Raw genomic sequence first — 25,235 nt, forward strand, 5'->3', positions numbered from 1 at the left:
GCATAAATGGAGGAAGAATGTGATCTCTTGCCTCTGTTTCATCAGGGGTGGCTCAGACAGGAACACCTGAATCTTAGGAGAAAGGAACTTGAGTGTTTAGAAAGTCTATGCAGTTGCTCAAAGGTTTCCTAATGTTATGGACCAAATGTTTGTGTCCCCCCGAAATTCTTATCTTGAAATCCTAACACTTAAGTGATTGTATTAAGATGGTAGGGGACCTTTGGGGTGACTAGGTTACTAGTGTGGAACCCTTATGATTAGGATTGTGCCCTGATAAAATGGACCCCAGAGAGCTCTCTCGTCCCTTCCACTGTGGGAGAATTCAGCAAGACCACCTCTCACCAGACACTGAACCTGTTGGTGCCTTGACTCTGGACTTCCCAGCCTTCAGAACTGTGAGAAATAAATATATGTTGTTTAAATTACCCATCAATGGTATTCTGGTTTATAGCAGCCTACATGGACTAAGACAGGGGTCCCCACCCCCTGGGGCCACCAACTGGTTCTGGTCCATGGTTGGTTAGGAACTGGGCCACACAGCAGTTTGTGAGTGGCTGGTGAAACCAAAACCACCCTCCCCTGCTCCACCCCGGTGCATGGAAAAATGTCTTCCACAAAACTGGTCCCTGGTGCTGAAAAGGTGGGGGACCATTGGACTGAGACGCCTATGTGTCGGTCCTTTGCTTGCTTTTGCTCCACCCTCATCCCCACCTCTAGGTGCTGGTTGTGCCGAAGGTGGCGGGCGCGAAGACCCAGCAGCCTGTTTCCCGGACTCCCGGCCCAGCTGGCTCTGTTGAGGTTCTGCAGGTGGGGGGCCCTGGTTGAGGTGGCAGGGAGGAGAGGGGCGGAGGGAATCCTCTTCCTATTTCCATCTTCTTTTGGCTTTCTCTAGCACGAATGAGCCAATACAGGACCCGATCTTCTGGCAGCTCTAGGCTCCAATGCAGAGCCTCTTTGTGGGTCACAACCCCAGCACTTGAGACCCTGTAGTGTTTCCATAGTAATTCCCACAGGGCCTGGCCCCTCCTCTACAGTTACGGGCTATGTTAACATCTCCATTTCGTGTTTCCAGCCTTAGGGGTGGTGTGATGGGCTCAATTGTGCCCACCCCCAATTTCTGTATTGAAGTCCGAGTGCCCCAATACCTCAGAATGTGTCTGGAGAGAGGGTGCTTGAAGAAGTAATTAAGTATAAGTGAGGTCATCAGGGTGGACCCTAATTCAACATGACCCATGTCCTTATAAGAAGTTAGGACACAGACACACGTAGCAGGAAGTCCATTGAAGACACAGGGACAGGATGCCACCTACAAGCCAAGGAGAGAGATCTCGGACGAAGCACCTTGGTCTCAGCCGTCTACCTCCAAAACTGTGAGAAAGGAAACCTGTGTTGGTTAAGTCACCAGGTCACGGAATGTGAGCTGCCCCTGGGAGGATGCATGACCTCAGGTAAGGCAGGCTTCCTGGTGGAGGGCACCGGGACTCGGCTGTGAGCTGTCAGCAGACAGTGCTTCTAGCAGATTCTACAGGCTGAAGGGGAGTGGCGATGGCCCACCAGGGAGTCCACTAGGATGGGGCTGGTGAGAGTTCTCAGGGACTCCGTGCATGTCACAGCGTCTTGAGACAAATAAACATATTTATTTGTCTGCCTTGTGTCTTGGTTGAGACATGAGGGATCTGTGTTGCCTGATGTGAGGCTCTGGCTCTCTAGTTGTGCCTGTAGGCTTGGTTACCCTGAGGCATGTGGTACCTTCAACCTGAGTCGCCTGCATTGCAAGGCAGATTCTTAACTGTTGGCCAACCAGGGAAGTCCCTTGGGATAGCATATTTGCATGTCTGCCTGAGACTGGGACCAAGTGAACCTTATGACATCATTTGTTGTCTCTGCATCACCCAGGAGAAACACAGTACACAGCAGGCACCTGATAAATATTGAATTTAGTGAAGGAGAGAGATTTACTTGTTTTACCTGGTAATTGCAATGAGCAGGGAATTTAATGTGTCCTGCTCTCCTTTGGGTTTTAAAATATCTTCTTTTTATTTTGTCCCATTCTGGAGAGGCTTATGGGACTTGGGCTCTAGAGTATAAAAGAAGGACACATTTTGGGCAAAGCAGGGAGCGAGAAAGTGTACCTGGTGAACTGATGATAAATAGGAGCAGAGAAACACGTGTTGAGAATGACACTGCCCAGGAACACTGGGCAGGAACGGCCGAATGCTCTCTGGGCAGTTTTCCCTCTCCAGCCATTCTGTCGTCATAGACACAGGGGCTGGCATTCAGGGCAAGCTTTTGTTTAGCTGCCTGTGTTTCCAGCTGGCCCCAAAGTCAGTAGGCCATGGACTCCCTACCAGGGTCAGGTAAGAAAAAGAGTTGAAAGGCGGCAACATCAACAGGAAATAAAACATTTTTATTGAATACCTGTGTAATATGTTAAGTCATTTTTAAACAACAGTCAGAAAACTACTGTGGAATTCACTACACGAAATGAAACAAAATTTAAACCACCTCATCAAAAATGAAGGTAAAATACAGCTAAAGTAGTTGGCTCGCAGGCCACGAGCCATATGGCAGAAGAAAACACCCCAACATTTCTACAAGATACAGGGAAAATCCACACAGAGAAGCACTCAAGCAGGCAGTAAATATACACGAAGGCAACTAGGCTCGTTCTAGAGCATCAGATTCTAATACTTTACACAGCTCTGTCAGAAGGGTGCATGTGGCTTACTGGAGGATGAATCTCAGTCTTGCAGCAGGTTCGGTCACTGACTTGTGACAGATGTAGTACCAGCTGATTCTATGGTGACAGTGTCCCATGTCTGGCAGTGTTGCAAGAGAACGCATTAGTCGTGCTTTAATGCAAGAAATGATGTGTACTTGGCAACTCGAACCTGCTTGTTTCAAAATGTGTGTTTCGGTGCGAACAACTTAAAGCTGAATACAGTGAACTCAAATGTCAATTTCTGATATTCAAGGAACTTAAAAAAGTCAACTCCCTCGCTTTAGTAGGGGCTTATCTTTTAAATCGGAAGGAGTTTCATTTGAATCTTTTTTTTAAAGCAGATGTTTAATCTCACATCAGGACTTGTGCATTTTCTACTGTCTACTTTCTGAAAAAAGTGTGGAGCATCCACAGAAGGGAGAGGTCTTATTCTCCCTTCGTCCTTCAGGTTTATCCCAGTCCAGGACTCTGCTACAGCTGGGCTGAAAGGCCAAAGGGCTGGCCTCTGCTTTGATAAGGAAAGAACTAGACAGGAATTCTAGTTCTCTCAGGAAACAGCCAGCCCTACGATTGAAGCTTTCCATTAGCCTTTTTTGAATTCTCTTTGAGGTTTTAAGAACCATGGCAAAATCCAAAAGCCTGAACGTGAGGCTAATGCTTAGCTTCCTTCCATTTTGTTTTGGTATTTTTGAAGACGGACTTTCCCTTCAGAGCATTCCTTCTCTGGCCTGGGAGTGAGAAGGAACCACAGAGGTTGGTGGGAGCAAAGGCTAGGTGCAGTGGAGATCAGAGGCTGCCCTTCGGCTAAGTGGTGGTCTGCTGCAGTGGGGATAAATATGATATATTGCACAGTGCTTGACAAAATGCTGTGTGGTCCACCTCGTGCTTTCTATCGTTCTTGTCCTATGCATAGCTTTTCGGTGCTGAGTTGGTCCTTTGTAATGAGAACTGTTTGTGCTACACACACCTTGGGCAGTGCAGTAGGAGGGAATGGCAGTATTGTTACAATATCACTAAGGAATAGATTGAGTGCTATCCACTGAGGAAACTACGTTACGTGTCTAAGCACACACGGCAGTCACAGTGTTACACAGAGCAGTCCTTTAAGACTCTTATGGAATGACTAGTAGCTTCATAATAGTGCCATTTACTACATAATAACATTGAAAACATGTAAAAACTCCTCCTAAATCAAGCATCTAGTATACATAAGAGGTTGCTTCAGTTTACTAGAACTTGTTCTTGGTTGTGTTTCACCTTTTTTTTTTTTTTAAAGGACAAATTAAAACTTATTTACGTAAAAAGAGCATATAAAAAGATCACTAGCTAACTGTCTGTTTTGGCTTTAATGGAGGTGCATTCAAAACTATGGCTAGTTATTTCCTTCCTCTTTTGATGGGATTACAATACTGTCTGTTTACCACCAAGTAATTTTGTGTCCTAAGCACAGATTGCTGTGTTAAAAATACTCTGCATTCCTTCTAATCCGGTATAATAAAATATTTTGTTATGAAGTCGATGTGCAAACCTTTGGAATCATTGTAGGTGTGACAGCTGGAACGGAATTCACAGGGTGCACGTTGTGTATGAAGGTGAGACGGAGAGCTACTTTTCTTCTTGAATAGTCAGGCAACATTTCGAAATGCCGACTTCTCTCCTCTGCTTCTTCCCACCCCTCCCATCCCTAGATAAATGCGGGTGTGTACACACACACACACACACAAACACACGCACACACGGAATACCATCAAGTCGTTACTCTATGTGCAGTAACATGGAATCATCAACCACTGGTCAGTTGCTTCTGCGAATGTCAGAGTGAAGCTCTGACTTAAGCTCTGTAGATATGCACAGACGGATACTATTCTGTTTGTGGCTGTGCTTCCTGGAGGTCAGGCTGGATGCTGCTCAGATCATGCTAGTTTGCCTGTGAAGAAATTCTACAAAATTGGATTCACCCACCAAATCTGTGGTGCAAGCGTATCTTGGTGCTCATAGGATTCAATAGAAGCTCAGGTTTAAGTTGTCCTTTAAGATGTCAGCTTCACTGTACTAGTGCCTTACAAGTTGAGATTGCTGGAATGCAGATGATACTCTATTTACCGTATAATATATTATCAGCTCTCCTATATCTCAGTCAATTTACATAGTTTAAAATAGAACATCTTATTAAAAACATCTAGATATACACAGATTAGGAAACGCTTACAACATACAAATACACAAACTAGAAATAAATCTTTAGCATACTGATATGTACAACGGTGTGATACAATAAAGAATTTCCATCATGCTCTATCTACACATCATATTGCTTAAAAGAAGAGTAGATTTGGAGGGCAGTGGTATGATGAAGGGCTTTGGGGCTCTCTACATTTAAATTTGTGCAAATTAAAACAGGATTTGAAGTACCACTGAATTGTGTTAGGAATGCATGGCTGGAAAAACGAAAGGACCCATATTACTGAGGTATTTACAGATACTGGCTAAAGAGCACTATGTGGGCAAACACAGAAAGGCTTCTTCTCCCCTTACTTCTTGACTGCCAGCATGGCGTCAACCTCCTCCTCTACCTGCAGGGTGTGCCACTGGGCGATGGGGCGCCGGGGGTTAGCCAGCATGTCTGACCAGTGTCGCAGCTCCGCCCCGGTGCTGTTGTAGCCCACGAACACTTTGCCGATGGCATCGTTCTTGCCAATCTTGTCATAGTCCAAAACAGTTACCACCACTTGCACTTTCTGAGAGAGGACACAAAATAAGCATTAATCATCCAGCTCTAGAGGTACAGTCCTACCACCAAGCTTCTTTGAGATCCAAGCAATTGGGAGATAAGAAGAACCAATCTGAAAGTACCAGGACAAGGCTGAAAGTCCAGTCCTTCTTGTCATTATTACATCATCAGCATCTTCAAAATACTTAATAAATGTTTCTTTTGGCACAGTTCTAAGACTTTCATGTGAACTGCTCAGTTACATTAGATCCTGTTAACTGCTGTCATGCAGATAAGATGCTAAAGCTCAGAGGAGTTAAATCACCTGCCTGAAGTCATATAAGAAATGAGTGTTCATTTCTTATATGTTTCTGGAGTTCATCTTGTAAAATACCATGCCATGCCGCCCATGTCAACTTGTGTTCACTGTTAAATCCATTTGTTTCCATTGTTTTATCAACAAAATTTCTGACATTAATACTCAGATCATTTTTTTTGGGGGGGTTACAGTTTTCAAAGCAACCATATACTGCAGTCCTATTTCAGGTGGGAAGAGCCAGCATAGTTTAATTTAAAACCACTGTAGAATTTCAGCTAATCGATGATTATTGTGAGTATAAAGTGTGACAATAGAGGGAAAGTCTTCAATAAGTAGTAATTAACTATATTTTTTCTCATTCATAAATTCTCTCAGTAAAAACGAAGTAACTGTGTATCCAGCATTGACATCAGATGGAAATAACCCTTTAAGCTGACAAGATTTACTCCAGTGATTCCATTAGGTTGTGAGGGTTTATTTTATTTTTTCCAAGCTTTAAACTTATTATTTTGCACTGGGGTATAGCCTATTAACAATGCTGTGATAGTTTCAGGTGAGTAGCAAAGGGACTCAGCCATACATACAAATGTATCCATTCTCCTCTAAACCCCCCTCCCATCCAGGTTGGCACATAACACTGAGCAGAGTTCCATGTGCTATACAGTAGGTCCTTGTTGGTTATCCATTTTGAATATGGCTGTGTGTTCATGACCTTCCCAAAGTCCCTGATTATCCCTTCCCCCTGGAAACCCTAAGTTTGTTTTCTAAGTCTGTTTCTTTCTGTTTGGCAAGTTCGTTTGTATCATTTCTTTTTAGATTCCACATAGAAGGGATGTCATATGATATTTCTCCTTTTGCGTGTGACTTACTGTATTCAGCATGACACTCTAGGTCCCTCCCGTTATTACAAATGGCATTATTTCCTTTTTTTTAAATGGCATTATTTCCTTCTTTTTAATGGCTGAGAAATATTGTGATGGCATATTTAATGCCTTACTTTTTTAACTGGTCAAAGAAAATCTAGGCCAATTTGACATGAAAGAAACGCTTTCTAAAAGTACATTTTAGTTCTTTCTAAGTAACTGATTTGCTTAGTCAAAATAGGCAATGGTTCCAACCTAGAAACCAAGGGAAAATCGGGCCTCAAGACGCGTTGAAGAAGGACTCTCGAGGTCTTTCTCGGGTTGCGGCAGGAAACCCTGGGTTCCCTCGACTTGTGCCGGTGACCTCACGGAGCTTCTCAGGGTGCCTCTGAGAAGTCAGGGATACCGTTGGGTAGGGAGGGGCCTCTCGGGACTCCACTGGGTTCGGTGCAGTGGAAGAGGGCCTCATCTCGAGTTGAGGCAGGAAAAGGACAAATTTAGAGTTAAGTGAAATTTATAACTTTTGGTGGCCAGAGTCAAAAGAAGCAGAAAATGTAACGATGGAAGCCAGGGCCAAATGAAGATCCTGCCCAGCTGTGGCCCTTTACTGCTCTATTGTCTGAGGATTGCGTTCTGTACGAACATCCTGAGAGAGGCACCCACACAAAGCTTCAGATCAGAGAAGAATGATCACTTCTGAAAGTGGAATTGAGAATGTAGAATGCACCACACGGGCAGTAAAGGAAGCAAATTTCCATTTTGTGCAGCCGTGGATTGATTCCATTACCAAGAGAAAGACCTATTTACTGGATGGCATTTGGGACCAAGAACAGCGTCATGGTGGTCCTGAGCACTTCTCCCAAGTGACTTATCTGGATGCCATCTGGGGGCAGAGGCACTAGGGGCATCGTGGACAAAGGGAACAAGGGTTTTGGAGGTTGGAGTGAATAGTTGGAGTGAGTTTTGGTTTCACCTAGAAACGTATTGTGGAGAAGGAAATGGCAACCCACTCCAGTGTTCTTGCCTGGAGAATCCCAGGGACGGGGGAGCCTGGTGGGCTTCCGTCTATGGGGTCGCACAGAGTCGGACACGACTGAAGCGACTTAGCAGCAGCAGCAGCAGCAGGAACGTATTGATTAGTAGCAACCAGGACAAAATATCCTTATAAGGGACTTTCCAGCTGTGTATGTAGCATATACATTTTTGGGGAGTAGAGGGATGGTTTGCTACATTTTCCTGTCATTTGGGGAATCAGTATATTTTGCTTCTTTCATGTTTCATGTAGATAGAGGCAGAAAGACAGTCTTATAACCTCAGGATAAATGAAACCTAAGTCCCTATCACAGCATGTTAAATGCTCAATTATTTTCTCTTGGGAAGTGCAAAGCTTAGGTAAGCAGCCTCTTGGGGGAAAAATGAGAAAAAAGAGCAAATTGACTCAAAGAACGGAGAAGACAGGATACAGTCAAAGGCATGCTCATTATTTTCATGCCTCATGGACTCTGTATCAGGCTCTCTCTGTCCTGACAAAATGTTATCTTCTCTGAAAGGCTGCCCCAGAAACCCAGCACACATCTTGTTTCTAATGTGCTTCATTTTTCAATACGTTTGCATTTGCTGAAATTTATAGCTGAAAAGGGACATGTATTTTTTCTTTTAATGTATAGAATTATAGCTCAAAGGAATAGATTTACAATCGGATTTTTTATTGCAATGTCCTGCCTTAAATAGTTTTGTGGAATTAAAGCACAAAATGCCAGGAGGTGTTAATTTCCATAGGACTAATGTCTCAGAACTAAAAAAAAAAAAAAAAAAAAAGAGTTCATCAAATAAATACTGCAAAATAAATTGTCAGAGAAATTTTGGATGTCTTAATTTGCCAGTGGGTCCAAAGCAGTGAGCTCACTGGTTCAGACTAGTTAACAAGTGACTGGGGACAGGGAATCTTCTGCAATGTCATTTACTTGTAGAACAGCTATGGAAAGTAAGTAAGTGTGTACAATCTGCTGCTTCTGCTGCTAAGTCGCTTCAGTCGTGTCCGACTCGTGCGACCCCATAGATGGCAGCCCACCAGGCTTCCCCGTCCCTGGGATTCTCTAGGCAAGAACACTGGAGTGGGTTGCCACAATCTGCTGACATGCGGAAATATATATAAGAAAGGTTATATGAAAACTGTGAACTGATGTGAGGATGGTGGGATTATTGGCAGTTAAAAAACTGGCCTATATTATACAGTAGCTTCTAGCCACAGGCACTTGCTTAGTCGCTTCAGTCGTTTCCGACTCTCTGCGACCCTACGGACCATGGCCTGCCAGGCTCCTCCGTCCATGGGATTCTCCAGGCAAGAATACTGGAAGGGTTGCCGTTTCCTCCCCGACAGGTAGCTGATTAAATTTAAATAAATTAAAATCGAAGTCCCCTGTTACACTAGTGGCTAAGGTGCTCACGGCCCACCTATGGCTGGTGGCTACCGGACTGGACAACACCGATATTCCCATCCTTACAGAGTTCTGTTGGAGCATTAGATCCATTTTCTAATAAAATGCTAATTTGAAGAGAAGGGAATATTAGTATTGTGAATAATAATGGTGGGAACCATATCCTGAGTGTTCGCATGTGCTTAACACTGTTCCAGATGCTTCTACATGCTTCTTGCTTCGCCTGGGTTCTGTTATTATTCCTGTTTTACACACGAGCCTCAGTTTCCTTTTCTTGTTTAACTATTTCTTTATTGGCTGTGCTGAGTCCTCGCTGCCACGTGCCGGCTTTCCCTAGTTCTGGCAAGCGGGGGCTGCTCGCTGGTTGTGGTGCGAGGGCGTCTCATTGCAGTGGCTGCTCTTGTCCCGGGGAATGGACTCAAGCGTGCGGCTTCAGTAGCGGCAGCTCATGGGCTTAGTTGCCCTGTGGCATGTAGAATCGTCCTGCACCAGGGATCGACCCTGTGTCCCCTGCATTGGCAGTTGGATTCTTAGCCCCTGGACCACCAGGCAAGCCCCCAGTTTCCTTATATGTATATAAAACTGGGGTAATAATGGTGCTTCTTTCACAGCATAAGGATTAAATGAGCTTATGCAGGTAAAGTGCATGAGTATGTACCTTGGGCCTATGTACAAAATAAGTATACAATAAATGTGGCTATTATATTAACTTTCTTCATGGAATAAAAGAGTGATTCATTCTTAAAGTACTGTATTTTAAGAATGGATTAAAAGTAAAAATATGCAACTGAAGACTGTTTGCTGACTTTTGTGATTCTGAACCTGTAGAAAGTTCCATGCTGTAGTTTTTAATTGCCCACCCTTCATCTTTCCTTCAAGTCACGAGCAAATTTCCATAGGACTGAAAAGATAGACCCACATCAAATATTTTATAAAGTTTAAAAATAGTGTGGCTTTAACCAATTTGACTCTCTGCCACCCATTAAAAGTTAGTAAAAATAGCCTATAATTAGTGGATGTGAACTTTGGATCCAATAGCCTAACTATGGACTATGAGATAAGAAAACCTAAGCATATTTAAGAATTGCTAAGTAATAAGTGAAAGTGAAAGTTGCTCAGTTGTGTCCGACTCTATGTGACCCCATGGACTATGCAGTCCATGGAAGTCTCTAAACCAGGATACTGGAGTGGGTAGCCTTTGCCTTCTCCAGAGGATCTTTCCAACCCAGGGATCGAACCCAGGTCTGCCGCATTGCAGGCAGGTTCTTTACCAGCTGAGCCACAAGGGAAGCCCTAAGTAGTAAGATTATATGCTATCTCTGTGGCTACATGTAGATCCTATTTTGAACCTATTAACTGCAAGGTCTTTTAATAGAATACTTCCAATCATAATAAATATTATCTAGCAAATTAAGGTTCCTTCTTTACAAAAATAACTATCCATTCCAACTCAGAAACAGGAATCTGAATTTAAACAATTGAAAATACAACTTGACCTAATTTTTCTACTGGTAAAAGATTAATTATGCTGCATATCTAGCATCAACCAAGATATTTCTTTTCTCACTTTTTATTTTTATTTTTTGCTACAAAGAGGTGATAATGAGAAATACTGTGGCTTGAGAGTCAAAAGTTAAAGCTCATTTTTTCTTGACCTTTTAACTGTTGTGGATGTACTTTCTGAATTAGCAGAGTTGTTCTGTTGGTATTCTTTTTCCTACTTTATTTCTGCTCACCAGAATGCTGCTGCTTTTGCTGATGAAGCAGCGTATCCTATGCTGTGTATTTCATCATTTCCCTCTTCACGTAGCTTGAGCATCTAATGTGCGTGGAGTAAGGATGGCAGTTCAAGTAGAGACATGTGCACTGAGAGTTTACAAGGTCTGTGTGTTTAATTTATGCGGTCTGAAGAAACGAAATCGAAGGGGAAGACAAAATATGTTTAACATTACCTGGATTTGCTCAAAGGGTACTTCAAAGCTGAATGACTCATTGTAGTAGGGGTTAAGTGTATTCTTTTTAATTGTTGTCTTTTTCTTCTTCAGCCTCTTGCCATTCTGCATCAGATGAATCTTCACATAAGGATCTGAAAAATAGAAACAAAAACTTTAGGAGATCAGAGACACATATTTTAGATTATAATTGAGTTTATAAAAAGTAAGTGTTTCATATAGGAAAGTAATTGTGTAGCATATGTTTAGTATTTTTAAAAATTTCAAGTGTTTCTTGTTGAAAGATTTTAAGTAACCTATGGGCCATGTATTTTTGGTCATGATATCTCAATGTTTGTAGTTGGATTTAGGAGATGAGAGCAGTGGTGTGCTGGCAAACCTCCTTTTTGGGAAAAAAAAAAAAAGTCTTGATGTAGCATTTGCTAATGTTCATGGTATAAATATTCTCAGCATGGCCAATTTCAAGCTAACTGTTTAACAACTGGCTTAGTAAATTCCTGAAAATTTAGCAGTTGGCTCTTGTAAGCTGGCAAGAAACCGGCTGCAGTATACCACTGCATGGAATAAAATTCTTGACAGAGAGGACAAAGGAGCCGTTTCGTTCTTTCACTTACTCATTTGCTCAAACAATAATAGGCCCTAGGGGTATAGATGTAAACAAACCAGACTATCCCTGTTTTCAGGATAGAACTTCAGACTTGTGGGAGAAATAGACAATGAACTTGAAGAGAAATACATGTGAAAGTATAACTTGAGAAGAGTGCTCTGGAAGAAAAGAGCAGATTGATGTATGATAGAGACTCCCGGGGTGGTATGGTGAGGATGAGGGAAGAATGGAATCATATAGTTAGATCACTTAGGTAAGACCTTTCTGCAGAGGGAACACTGACAGTGAGATGTGAATACTGAAGGGCGAGAAGAGGCTGTGTGTCTGAGTGTGCATGTGTGTGTGAGAGAGAGATACCCAGGATCTGTGCCAGAACATTTCTAGGTAGAAAAGAGCTTCAAGGGTTCAAGGAAAAGCGAATAAGCTGGTAGCACCCCCAAAAGTAATGAGAAAAGGAGCAGGGGAAAGATTCCCTTGGCAGTTTCCCAAGTCTCATTGCTAGGTAAGACAATGGATGGATAAGATGGTTCGCATTACTAACAGATGAATGACCCCCCTACAGGTTATCAAGAACCAATGCCCAAGTTTGATAATAAAATCTACTGTTTCCTGAAACATTTTTCCGTCTGATAGGCAATGCATGTTCATTATAGAAAAATATCAGGGGGCAATGATAAACAAAAAGAGGAAGAAATCATCATGATTTTACTCCCCTGCCATGCCTTCCAAAATTTCTTTCCTTTCTTTCAGAACATGGAGAGCTGTAAAAAAACTTCACAGATATTCTACTCTAATGCCCATGTACTTTTAGAATGTACAGCTGCAGACCAGAGAAGGTGGTTTTTATACCCCTCTTCCAATCCTCCAGTAGAACATAACTTCTGAAGGACAGAAAATTTGTCTGCCGTACTCACTAATTGAATTTACTAAACAGTATCCAGAAGTATTCAATTTTTGTTGAATAAATAAGTGGAACTTATTTAGGGCCTAATAATCTGGGCCTCCTTACCTTTACTTCTCTGTCTTCCCATTGCCCCAAAGCCCAGATTACTTAAATACGTGTAGTCTGCGTTCTTTGTTTTTAATGTTACATCCAGTCAAGGGGCTTGCAATTAAGATTTTAATCAAAATGAAGAATATCTTTAAAAGCCAGATCAAGAAATGAGAAACCATGTGTGTCAACTAAATAGTTGGTCAGTTAAAAAAAGTCCACTGTGAATACTTGCCAATGAAGAGGAAAATGAGAAAAGCCTGCTGCTCTCAGGCAACGCTGATTTTGGTACAGAGACCTGGCTTGCCTACCAAGCTGCCCGTCTCCTCCATCGCAGCCCCTTACACTGTATAAAGATGGTCAAGCCTCCAGTTGCACCTTGGCACTGACAAAATACCGTGGTACTAAACACTCCCAAATCAGCTTTGATGGCTCCTATGTTCACGTGTGGAAACTCCATCAACCTAAGGCACAGGCTTTTGCAAGACAAGCATGGTGACTGTACGTTTATTCCTTTAACACAGTAAATGACCAGCAAATTCCTTGTGCATCTGCCTTTTGAGCAAGCAAATTAAAAACCAAGATCCTTTCAGATTTCAACATGATCTCTGATGTGACCAACGCCTGCAGGAGAACAAGGTGACTCAGAAAAACTGATTAGTTAGGTTCTCACTGACTGAGGGGGCCAGGTGTGAGCTAACAACTGAGTAACAGGAAAGAGTCAGTCATCTGAAGTCAGTCATCTGAACCAGCCAGAAGGAACCGTACGTGCAGAGCCCCATGCCGCTTGCCTTTCCTCCTGTTTGTGAATCAAGAAAGCAAGGGGGAGGGAGGGGGGTGGTGAGGTCAGGGATGTAACACTGTCAAAAGCAGAATCTGCCATTCCCACCCCAATTCAGAGGTATTCTATAACTTAATGACCCCTCCAGAGGGCTGGAACAGGAGCAGGTTTGGGGCAGTATGAATGGGCAGAGGGAGGCTTTGCCTTTGCAGATTCCTCCTGATACAGGCACCAAAACCACTTACTTTATAGCCAAAATTCCCAGCTTAATCATAACCAAGACTGGCAGGAACTCAAAGGTCTTTTTCTCTTTTTTTCTTCCCAGATTTATTGAGATATAGTTGACACATAACATTGTGTAAGTTTAAGGTGTACAATGTGACGACTTGACGTACATATGAGAAGTGATTACCACAATAAGGTTAGTTAACACAACTGTCAGTTCACATAATTATGACTTTTTTTGGTGGTAAGAACATTTAAGCTCTACTATCTTATTAGCAACTTTCAAGTATAGAACACAACATTGTCAGCATGCCGTCCATTGGATCCCCAGAACTGACTCATCTTGTAACTAGAAGTTTGTACCCCTTGATCAACAACTCCTCACTTCCCTGGCTCCTCAGGCCCTGGCAATCACTATTCTACTTTCTGCTTCTAGGAGTCTTTCTTTTTAAAAAATAGATTCCACATCCACATAAAAGGGAGGTAATACAGCATTTGTCTTTCTCTCTCTGACCTATTTCTCTTAGCATAATGCCCTTGAAGTCCATCCGTGTTGTCGTCTTTTCTTTGTGTGGCTGAATAATACTCTGTCATATCTATCACACTTTCATTATCCATTTATCAGTTGACAAACATATAGGCTGCTTCCATGTCTTGGCAACTGTGAGTAATGCTGCAGCGGACATGGGACTGCAGACATCTTTTTGAGATAGTGATTTCCTTTACTTCAGATGCATACCCAGGAGTGGAATTGCTGCATCATATGGTATCTCTGTTTTTAATTTATCTCGAGGAAACTCCATACTGTTTTCCATAGTGGCTGCACCAACTTATGTTCCCACCAGCAGTGCATGAGGGTCCCCTTTTCTTCACATCTTGAGTGCTTGTACTTCTTGTCTTGCTGATGATAGCTATTCTAGTAGGTGTGGCTTTGATTTTTATTGCCCTGATTATTAGTGATGATTAGCACTGGATCTAATCATCACTAATCATCCATTTTTTCCTGGATCTGTTGGTAATTTGTGTATCTTCTCTGAAAAAATATCATTCTAACCTCTGCCCGTTTTTAATTGGATTAAAAAAAAATTCTACTTTTCTTTGTTGCTGTTGAGATGTATGAGTTTCTTATATATTTTGGATGTTAGCCCCTTATCTGACATATGGTTTGCAAATCTTTTATCCCACTCCACAGGTTGTCAGAAGTCCTCTTTTTCAATGTTTGTGCCTGGATTAAATCTTGACTGTCTAAGCCCAACAGCTTATGTACCCAAGGTGGTCACATTTGAGCATCTTCTTTGTCCAGCCATCCAAAGTCTTACATTAATTCTCCAATTTCTCTACTCTTCTTCATTTTCATCCACTCTTTGGCTTGATTTCATAAATGTCCTCTGGTTGAAGTCTTGCCCTGGATTCTGGTCCCTTTGGAGATGGCCCTAATCTCTTGATTAGTTCACTAGCAACTTCTTTGGGAACCTAGACCTTGCTCCTGTCTCCCTAAGTATGGCTGAGACTTCTTAATGGAAATATACCCACGTAACTATGAGACACACCCATGCTTTAAGGACACGCACACTTTTTATAGTAAGGATCGCCTCTTCTGTAAAGTAGAACTCTGCATACTTAAATTTGCTCTGTTTTAGGGACTGGTCCCCAAAGCAAATCCTTGTCAGTTTAGTTTCTTAATGGTTTAGAAATCCTGGTCATTGCATGACAAGACATAATTTTATGGAAATGATAAAATAGGCAGTAATGAGACTCCTAGGGATCAAGACCATCCCCATGGAAAAGAAATGCAAAAAAGCAAAATGGCTGTCTGAGGAGGCCTTACAATTAGCTGTGAAAAGAGAAGTGAAAAGCAAAGAAGAAAAGGAAAGATATAAGCATCTGAATGCAGAGTTCCAAAGAATAGCAAGAAGGCATAAGAAAGCCTTCTTCAGCGATCAAAGCAAAGAAATAGAGGAAAACAACAGAATGGGAAAGACTAGAGATCTCTTCAAGAAAATTAGAGATACCAAGGGAACATTTCATGCAAAGATGGGCTCGATAAACGACAGAAATGGTATGGACCTAACAGAAGCAGAAGGTATTAAGAAGAGATGGCAAGAATACACAGAAGAACTGTACAACAAAGATCTTCATGACCCAGATAATCACGATGGTGTGATCACTGACCTAGAGCCAGACATCCTGGAATGTGAATTCAAGTGAGCCTTAGAAAGCATCACTACGAACAAAGCTAGTGGAGGAGATGGAATTCCAGTTGAGCTATTTCAAATCCTGAAAGATGATGCTGTGAAAGTGCTGCACTCAGTATGCCAGCAAATTCGGAAAACTCAGCAGTGGCCACAGGACTGGAAAAGGTCAGTTTTCATTCCAATCCCAAAGAAAGGCAATGCCAAAGAATGCTCAAACTACCGCACAGTTGCACTCATCTCACACGTTACTAAAGTAATGCTCAAAATTCTCCAAGCCAGGCTTCAGCAATATGTGAACCGTGACCTTCCAGATGTTCAAGCTGGTTTTAGAAAAGGCAGAGGAACCAGAGATCAAATTGCCAACATCCGTTGGATCATGGAAAAAGCAAGAGAATTCCAGAAAAACATCTATTTCTGCTTTCTTGACTATGCCAAAGCCTTTGACTGTGTGGATCACAATAAACTATAGAAAATTCTGAAAGAGATGGGAATACCAGACCACCTGATCTGCCTCCTGAGAAATTTGTATGCAGGTCAGGAAGCAACAGTTAGAACTGGACATGGAACAACAGACTGGTTCCAAATAGGAAAAGGAGTCCATCAAGGCTGTATATTGTCACCCTGCTTATTTAACTTCTATGCAGAGTACATCATGAGAAACGCTGGGCTGGAAGAAACACAAGCTGGAATCAAGATTGCTGGGAGAAATATCAAGAACCTCAGCTATGCAGATGACACCACCCTTATGGCAGAAAGTGAAGAGGAACTCAAAAGCCTCTTGATGAAAGGGAAAGTAGAGAGTGAAAAAGTTGCCTTAAAGCTCAACATTCAGAAAACAAAGATCATGGCATCCGGTCCCATCACTTCATGGGAAATAGATGGGGAAAGAGTGGAAACAGTGTCCGACTTTATTTTTTTGGGCTCCAAAATCACTGTAGATGATGACTGCAGCTATGAAATTAAAAGACGCTTATCCTTGGAAGGAAAGTTATGACCAACCTAGATAGCATATTCAAAAGCAGAGACATTACTTTGCAAACAAAGGTCCGTCTAGTCAAGGCTATGGTTTTTCCTGTGGTCATGTATGGATGTGAGAGTTGGACTGTGAAGAAGGCTGAGCACCAAAGAATTGGTGCTTTTGAACTGTGGTGTTGGAGAAGACTCCTGAGAGTCCCTTGGACTGCAAGGATATCCAACCAGTCCATTCTAAAGGAGATCAGTCCTGAGTGTTCTTTGGAAGGAATGATGCTAAGCTGAAACTCCAGTACTTTGGCCACCTCATGCGAAGAGTTGACTCATTGGAAAAGACTCTGATGCTGGGAGGGATTGGGGGCAGGAGGAGAAGGGGACGACAGAAGATGAGATGGCTGGATGGCATCACTGACTCGATGGACGTGAGTCTGAGTGAACTCCGGGAGTTGGTGATGGATAGGGAGGCCTGGCGTGCTGCGATTCATGGGGTCGCAAAGAGTCGGACATGACTGAGTGACTGAATTGAACTGAACTGAACTGAACTGAATGAGACTCCCTAACGTTGCCATTGCTCTTGAGTACAACTACTAGATACCATGCGTGGCATCCAAATATCCATTAGGTTTTTGTAAGCCTGTAAATACCACAGGGGGATAGGCAAGCTACAAAGTTGGGCTGCTGTCCTCAGGAACTCCATATGTCTATGACTACACTGCTTATATTCTGTTCCCGGAACAAGTGCTCATGGAACCCTTCATGATCTAAATACTGACAGCCCTCCTTCAACACCATTTCGATAATCCCTATTGCTATTGAAACAGGTGCAAGACTTGGGACAGTTGGCTTTTTATTTGTTTAATTTATCCTAAAAAGGGGGTGGGATCTTTTTGTTTTTCTAACTGTGGTAGAAATGAAGAGCTCTTTTCTGATATCTATCTAGTCTCTAATAGTATATGTTTCTAACTTTTCAGTGCTAGAAAATGATGAGCTAGCATTAGAAAGAAGGTTCTTCCCGCCCAACGATAAACTGCAGTTACAAAGAGTGCAGATTCATTGCCGCATTTTGGGTGATTTTCAGGTGTATCATCTGGTCTTGTTCTCACTACCGCTACCTTCAGTCACCATTTGTCAGGCTCTCTTTTTGTCTGAAATCAGTCTAACTGAACTCTACCTCCTTCTGTCATAATAGTTGTTGTAACTTGGGAGAATTTTAGAACACTGTAGTAAAATCACCCCCAAACTTTTATATGTTGACAGTCCTCTTTCATATAAAATTTAGTTTTTTTGTTCCTAACAAAAACAATTATAGAAGGCAGAGAGATATTTCCCTCAAAAGATAGCCATATCCTAACCCTCGGAATTTGTTAATATGTCACCTTATATAGCAAAAGAGACTTTGCAAATGTAATTAAGGTTAAGGATCTTGAGATGAGAGGGTTGTCTAAGAGGACCCAGTCTAGTCATGTGAGAAAACAGAGGCCCTTTTCTGGTTGTGGTCAGAAAGAGATGTAACAATAGAAGACGGGTGCAGAGATAAACCACACTGCTGGCTTTGGAGATGGGGAAAGGGGCCACCAGCCACAGAATGCAGGTCACCTCTAGAAGCTGGGCATGCACACACTGCATATTTAAAATGGATAGCCAACAGGGACCTGCTGTGCAGCACGTGAAACTCTGCTCGATGTTATGTGGCAGCCTGGATGGGAGGGGAGTCTGGGGGAGAACGGACACACTTGTGTGTCTGGCTGAGCCCCTTCACCACTTACCTGGCAGTGTCACAGCATTCTTAACTGGTTATTCCCCAAGACAAAATAAAAAGGTAAAAAAAAAAAAAGTTGGAAAAGGCAATGGATTCTTGCCTAAAAGGAACACAATTCTGCTGACACTTTGATTTTAGTCAAGTGAGACCTGTGTCAGACTTCTACAGAGCTATATAAACAAGTATTGTTTTTAAAATTAACTTTGTGATTGTTTATCTTGGTAGCAACAGAAAAGTAATACAGCAACCAAAATTGAAGAGATAATTCTGTTGTTTATCTAGCGTGGTTTGAGGATGAGAGTTTAATTTAAATAGATCTAGAAAATAATATTTTGGAAAAAACTGATATTCTTTCCAATCTCCTAAAAATTATTACACTGTTATTCAAAGCAAAATCTTTCAAAAATTTGCTTTTTTTGATTAAAATGTTAACATATAGCATGAAATCAAAAGATAATATTTATGTACAGGTGTTTTAGGGTTCTAGGTAAAATTAGTGAAAATGAAATGCTAGCTGAGAATAATTTTTAAAGTAAGATCCATTGCAAGGTTTAATATAATAATCTTCCTTTATATCTGTAGAGTGCGTGAAGGTGATATATGTACAGGCTTCCCTGGTGGCTCAGATGGTAAAGAATCTGCCTGCAGGGCAGGAGACCCAGGTTTGATTCCTGGGTTGGGAAGACCCCCAACAGAAGGGAATGGCTACCCAATCTAGTATTCTTGCCTAGAGAATTCCATGGACAGAAGATCCTGGCAGGCTACAGTCCATGGGGTTTCAAAGAGTTGGACACGACTAAGTGACTAACACTTTCATATAAAACATGTACAATATACATAACATATATGTAACACACATACATAACATATATATAAACATATTACATATATATGATAAATTATATAATCTCCTTTAATCCGTACAACAATCCCAGTGAAAAAACTGAGGCTTAGAAAGGCTGATTTTTTTTCCCCCAAGAATGTATACCAAGGTCTTCAGACACTGAACCTGCTGCTCTGTGTGATATTTGGAGAAATAAGTTAGCATCCTGTTTGTAAGTACAGACCCTGGAGCTAAACTAACTTGAATCTTGGCTGTGCTACCAGCTGTGTAGTTTGGGCAAGTTATTTAAGCTCTTTATTCCATAGTTCCTTCACCTTAAAGTGATGAGACTGGTCATACCTTGCTCAGAGAATTGTGAAGATTAAATTGAGTTTCTCTTTTGAAAGTTCTTCAGAATGTACTTGGCACATATTTTATTAATTATTCATATTTATTATAGGGTTGTGAAAGGACTGACATCTAAGTCAGCATCTGTGTGTCAGACCCTCCCCCAAATCACTTTGTACAACTGGTGCCCACCATTAGCAAATGGGAAAAAGTCATACCAAGCTAACCCTAGTGCCAGATTTATTTCTGGAAAGAACACCCATGCTGAGCAACTGGTTCATTACTGAAGAATTTACTCCTGTATAAGATGAAAGAGAAGGAGTTTCTTTCTTTTCTACCTGCAGAGATGGTCTTGAGGTGTGTGATGGGAAATGAACCCAACATCCAATATTCCACATCCTCCTGTTCCTGAAGTCAAGACATCAAATGACTCAGAGCTGAGAAGGTGATCTGGAGAGTTCTACCTGCAGTCTTATTACTGTGGTTCTAGGATAGTGTGAGCCAAAACTGTGATATATGGACCTTTCTTTCCAGATATTGAGCTAATGTGGGTATACTTGGACATATTATGTATGGAGAATCTACTTTCCTGATGCTGCTCGAAATGAGGAAACAGAGAAAAGGAGGCCCTCAGCTTTGAGATTTGTTGTTGGAAATACGGTAATATCCATTGGTTGTTGGAGAGAGGTAGTGTCTATACCTCCACTCATAATTTTTCTGTGAATTGCTTTTCATTGTGAGAAAAAAATATAGTCTGATTTCTTTCTTCTGCTTCCACCTAGTCTCAAAACTCCTGCATTCTTTTTTCCACTCTTTCCAATCTAGAGCGAAGGATAGGAAATCATGTTAAAGTTTCAGTGAGAGGATTTGCTAAGACACTTATTGTACCTCACCTTGTAGACGGGAGGCTTGCAAGTACTGACTCTGCCAGGTGAAAGGAGTGTTGAGGATCCCAGGATGGTGACCAGATGAATGCTCGTGTCTCATTTCCATTTTCAGGGATGAGGATGAAGACCTCCTTTGATTGGTTAGGTGATTACTCGGTCAGTTTCAGCTTATGAGCAACTCCGAAGGTGGGAGGGTCATTCTCTGCCAGTTGGGAAGCCTCTTCTCATATGATTCGTGGGGCAGACAGCCTATGGTCTGGGGCCAATCTTTGTCTTTCATGGTTCCTATTCAGGTGTTAATTTTGAGCGGAAGACTTCTCACATATATTTTCACATTAAATGGTAGGAGTCTCCTTTCTGAAGGGTTTATTCCAACAACAAATTCCTAGTAGTCTGATCTGGCCCTGATGCTCCAATATTTAGCTCTAGGTGAAGTGAGCTATCACTACACATAGTCCTTCAGACTTCGCCTCCCATCCCACTCATCTCCATCTGATCCACCCTGGACACACTGAATCTGCCATCCTCTTTTGCTCAGGGAGTAAGAAGAGTGTTGACACATGTACGCCCCTATTTCCTTGTGTTCCAGATTTCCCTACCATCCACCTTGCTTTACAAAGGCTTGGTTGATTTGATGGCTTTGTCTATGGAAGGGATGAAAATAGGGAGGTTGGGTATGGCAATCAGAAGAAACTCTAGAAGCCCTCACTCTGCCAGGTAATTCTCGATACCGCCTTAGCTGGCATTGTTGTGGACTAAATGTGTGTGCTCCCCAGATTTATATGTTAAAATCCTAACCCCTAAGTGTGATGGTATTAAGAGGTGGGGTCTTTGGGAAGTAGTTAGGTCTTGCGGGTGGAGCCTTATAAGAAGAGTCATGATCTTTCTCTATGCCACATGAAGATAGAGTGAGGGGGCAGTTGTTAACCAGGAAGAGAGCCTTTCCTAAGACCCTGACCACGCTGATCTCTCACTTTAAGTGTCTAGGACTGTGAGTAATGAATGTCTGTGGTTTAAGCCACCAAGTCGGTAGTATTCTGTCATAGCAGCCCTACCTACCTATCCACCTACCTACTCACTATCCATCCATCCATCCATCTATCTTCTGTCTCTCTCCAAACTAAAATGACAGTCTTCCCACTAAACTCTCCCTGGGTTCCCTCTGCTTTTTCTCCAGCGTTACTGATCCTTCTTTATTTTCTCCTGTCCCTTCATCTGCCCCAAGATTCTCAAGGACAAATGTTTTCATTTCAATCACATTTGATATTATTTTAGCACACATTTCATAGGCTTTTTCTCTGTACTCCTTTGCTCAGACACCCTGCAGTCCAACCTTATGCTTTCAATATTACTGCTACCTCAGTAAAACAGAGCTTCTGGCCACAGAGTCTGGCACTGGAATGCAATGTTTTCACCAACACTGGTGTCCCTGGCACAGTTTCAACATGTGGAGATACATTCCCAAAAAAGGATAGAGAGTAACCTTTGAGGAAGACTTTGAAACTCAGTATAAAATTCAGCAAATTGTTTTCCTTCAATTACAGGGACACAACTTGGATGAACTTTGCAGAAACATAAGGGCAGCCCACACACTGTACTATAAGGTCATAACTATAACTACCTCAGCTCTGTGATCCTTGGGACAGACACCTACTGATCTCCTCACCTCCCTGTAGGCCTGTTCTTTTGTCAGGAGTCCAGCCTGATCTGGAGCCATCTTTGATCCCTTCTCCACCTCCCATGAACGCTGGGCCACTGGGTGCTGCCCGTTTGCCTTCATCTGGTCACTCTCGTTGGTTCTGTCTTTCTAAATGTTGCCATACTCTAAAGGTAAGAAATCTAATCTCTCTTGCTACTGTAACTTCAATGTCAGACCAGTCTTCCTATAATTGTTAAAAGGGCATTTGATCCCATTTTAATGATTCTCATTAAAACCCTTTAATGACTTGCCAGTGTAAAAAAGTCATTAAAGACAGAAAATCTTTCCATGTGAAAGATAGAAGGCAGGAGGAGAAGGGGATGACAGAGGATGAGATGGTTGGATGGCATCACCGACTCAATGGACGTGAGTTTGAGCAAGCTCCAGGAGATAATAAAGGACAGGGAGACCTGGCGTGTTGCAGTCCATGGGGTCACAAAGAGTTGGACACGACTGAGCAACTCAACAACAGCAGCAGCAATGTAAAACGAATTCCAAACTCGATCGTGGCATTCACAGCCCCATCCTGACTTCCATAAACCCTGTGCTGCTCTCCTGGTCGATACTTACTCTTTGTCACAGAGAATTGAAAATGCTCTGTCTTTGAACTGCCGGTCCTTCAACCTGGAATGCCCTTTCTTTCTCTTCCCCTTGTAAATGTGATTTAAAAGTCACCTCTTCCCTGAAGATTTTATTGATGATTTTCTCAGTCAGAACCTTCAGATAAACCTTTCTTTGCCTGGCAGCATTTTCTTTTGTACTGTTGCAAAGCATGCATCTCTTTCTTTTCGATATTGGAGGACTTCTGTAGTAACCCAGTAACACAAAAACAGTGTTTTTGTGGGGAAATGTGTTTTGAATTCAGAACTACTGGCTTCAGGATGAACTTTGAGGAGACTGTCTCCTTGTAAGAAGGGGGCTCTTTCCATTACTACTCCATACTCGAATGCCCATGAACATGGTCACCCCCTTCTTCCTTCAGGCAGTTCTAATGTCAAATTATGCTAACTTCATAGAAATACAATTGGAAAACAGCTGGCTGTAAGCAATGATCCTTTTGTGTGAGATATAAAGGAGCCACTAAAAGCTTTTTGCATTTACAATGAGAACTGGAAAGCAGCAGTTCAAAGCGGAATAATGCAAGACGCCTGCAGTTCTCATCTTGACAATTTTGCATAATTATACTGTCTTCTTTCTTAACGACTACAGCGACTGTGGGCCCTTGTAACCATGGCCTTTCCATTTCAACCAGAGACTTGATAAGAAATACCCTCATTTCAGCTGTTTTGTTCAATCCCTTCTGAGCCAGTACCCAGCTTCTCAGTAACTATAGGTATCATTCCTTTTATCTTTTTCCTCTGCTGTGGATAATGCTCAGTACATTTCAACGCACAATGTTGGAAGAGGAAAGTAGCACATTTATCAAGTACGGTCTCAAATTTCAAGTGACTGAAAACTCATTTCAAAATGGTGTAAATTGTAAAGGTAGCTTATTGACTTATATGATGGAAAAGTCCAAAAGTAAGACTGTGTGGCAAAGATTAATTGTCCCCTAAATCCTTTCCCCCCTTCTTTAAGTTTTTTAAATTAAAAAAGTTATTTTTAATTGAAGGACAATTGCTTTACAATATTGTGTTCATTTCTGCCATACAGCAACATGAATCACGTGTATGTCCCCTCCCTCTAGAATCAGCCATAGGTACATGTATGTCCCCTCCCTCCCGATCCCGCACCTCTAGGTGGTCACAGAGCCCTGGATTGAGTTCCCTGGGTCATAGAGCAAGCTCCCATTGGCAATCTATTTTACATATGGTACTGTATATGTTTGGAGAAGGCAATGGCACCCCACTCCAGTACTCTTGCCTGGAAAATCCTATGGACGGAGGAGCCTGGTGGGCTGCAATCCATGGGGTCGCTAAGAGTCGGACACGACTGAGCGACTTGACTTTCCCTTTTCACTTTCATGTATTGGAGAAGGAAATGGCAACCCACTCCAGTGTTCTTGCCTGGAGACTCCAGGGACGGGGGAGCCTAGTGGGCTGCCGTCTATGGAGTCGCACAGAGTCGGACATGACTGAAGCGACTTAGCAGCAGCAGCAGCATATATGTTTACTCTCTCCATTCATCCCACTGTCTAATTTTTTTTTACTTTGCATTTTTTAAAACAGATGTATGAAGTTTATTTATTTATTTTTGGTCATGTGATGTGGCTTGTGGGATGTTAGTTCCCCAACCAGGGGTTGAACCCATGCCCATAGCAGTGAAAGCATGGTCCTAACCACTGGACTGCCAGGGAACTCCCTCTGCTTCCCTTTTCATCAATAACTCTTTCATCTGCTGCTGCTGCTGCTAAGTCACTTCAGTCGTGTCCAACTCTGTGTGACCCCATAGACAGCAGCCCACCAGGCTTCCCCATCCCTGGGATTCTCCAGGCAAGAACACTGGAGTGGGTTGCCATTTCCTTCTCCAATGCATGAAAGTGAAAAGTGAAAGTGAATTCACTCAGTCATGTCCGACTCTGTGTGACCCCATGGACTTCAGCCTACCAGGCTCCTCCGTCCATGGGATTTTCCAGTCAAGAGTACTGGAGTAGGGTGCCATTGCCTTCTCCAACTCTTTCATCAGTAACTCCTTTTTCATCAATAAACTCTTAATTTTACTAAGGCACCATTTCACCCAGCTAGAAATATTTCTCCCAGCCTCTCTTACAACACAGTATGGTCCACCTAACTAACTTTTGGCTATTGGAAGGTGAATGGAAGTGATATATCTCAACTCCATAGCATATCTTTGAAACAGTGGCTCTCAGTGGGGAGCTATTTCATCCTCCAGACATTTTGCAAAATGTCTGGAGGATGAATTTACAACATTTTGCAAAAATGGAGACACTTTAGATTCTCATAACTTGGGGGACGATACAGGCATCCCCCAAGTGGGTGGGTCA

At 42.3% G+C, this 25,235-nt stretch overlaps 1 protein-coding gene and 1 long non-coding RNA gene across 2 annotated transcripts in view; one reads left to right on the forward strand and one right to left on the reverse strand.

The window, feature by feature from the left end:
- Nucleotides 1–2,388: 2,388 nt before the first annotated feature.
- Nucleotides 2,389–25,235, reverse strand: part of SYT1 (synaptotagmin 1) — a 624,258-nt gene continuing 601,411 nt past the window's right edge. Inside the window, exons 10-11 of the mRNA XM_070370974.1 lie at nucleotides 11,005–11,138; nucleotides 2,389–5,460 (exon numbers count right to left, since the gene is read on the reverse strand). Coding sequence (XP_070227075.1) covers nucleotides 5,254–5,460; nucleotides 11,005–11,138 — 341 coding nt within the window. The 3' untranslated portion in view covers nucleotides 2,389–5,253. The remainder of the gene's footprint in view (nucleotides 5,461–11,004; nucleotides 11,139–25,235) is intronic.
- Nucleotides 22,213–25,235, forward strand: part of LOC138987840 (uncharacterized) — a 28,690-nt gene continuing 25,667 nt past the window's right edge. The window contains exon 1 of the long non-coding RNA XR_011464128.1: nucleotides 22,213–22,422. This is a non-coding gene — a long non-coding RNA (uncharacterized lncRNA). The remainder of the gene's footprint in view (nucleotides 22,423–25,235) is intronic.

The sequence above is a fragment of the Bos mutus genome, chromosome 5 (assembly GCF_027580195.1).
Source record: "Bos mutus isolate GX-2022 chromosome 5, NWIPB_WYAK_1.1, whole genome shotgun sequence".
NCBI classification, from domain to species: domain Eukaryota; kingdom Metazoa; phylum Chordata; class Mammalia; order Artiodactyla; family Bovidae; genus Bos; species Bos mutus.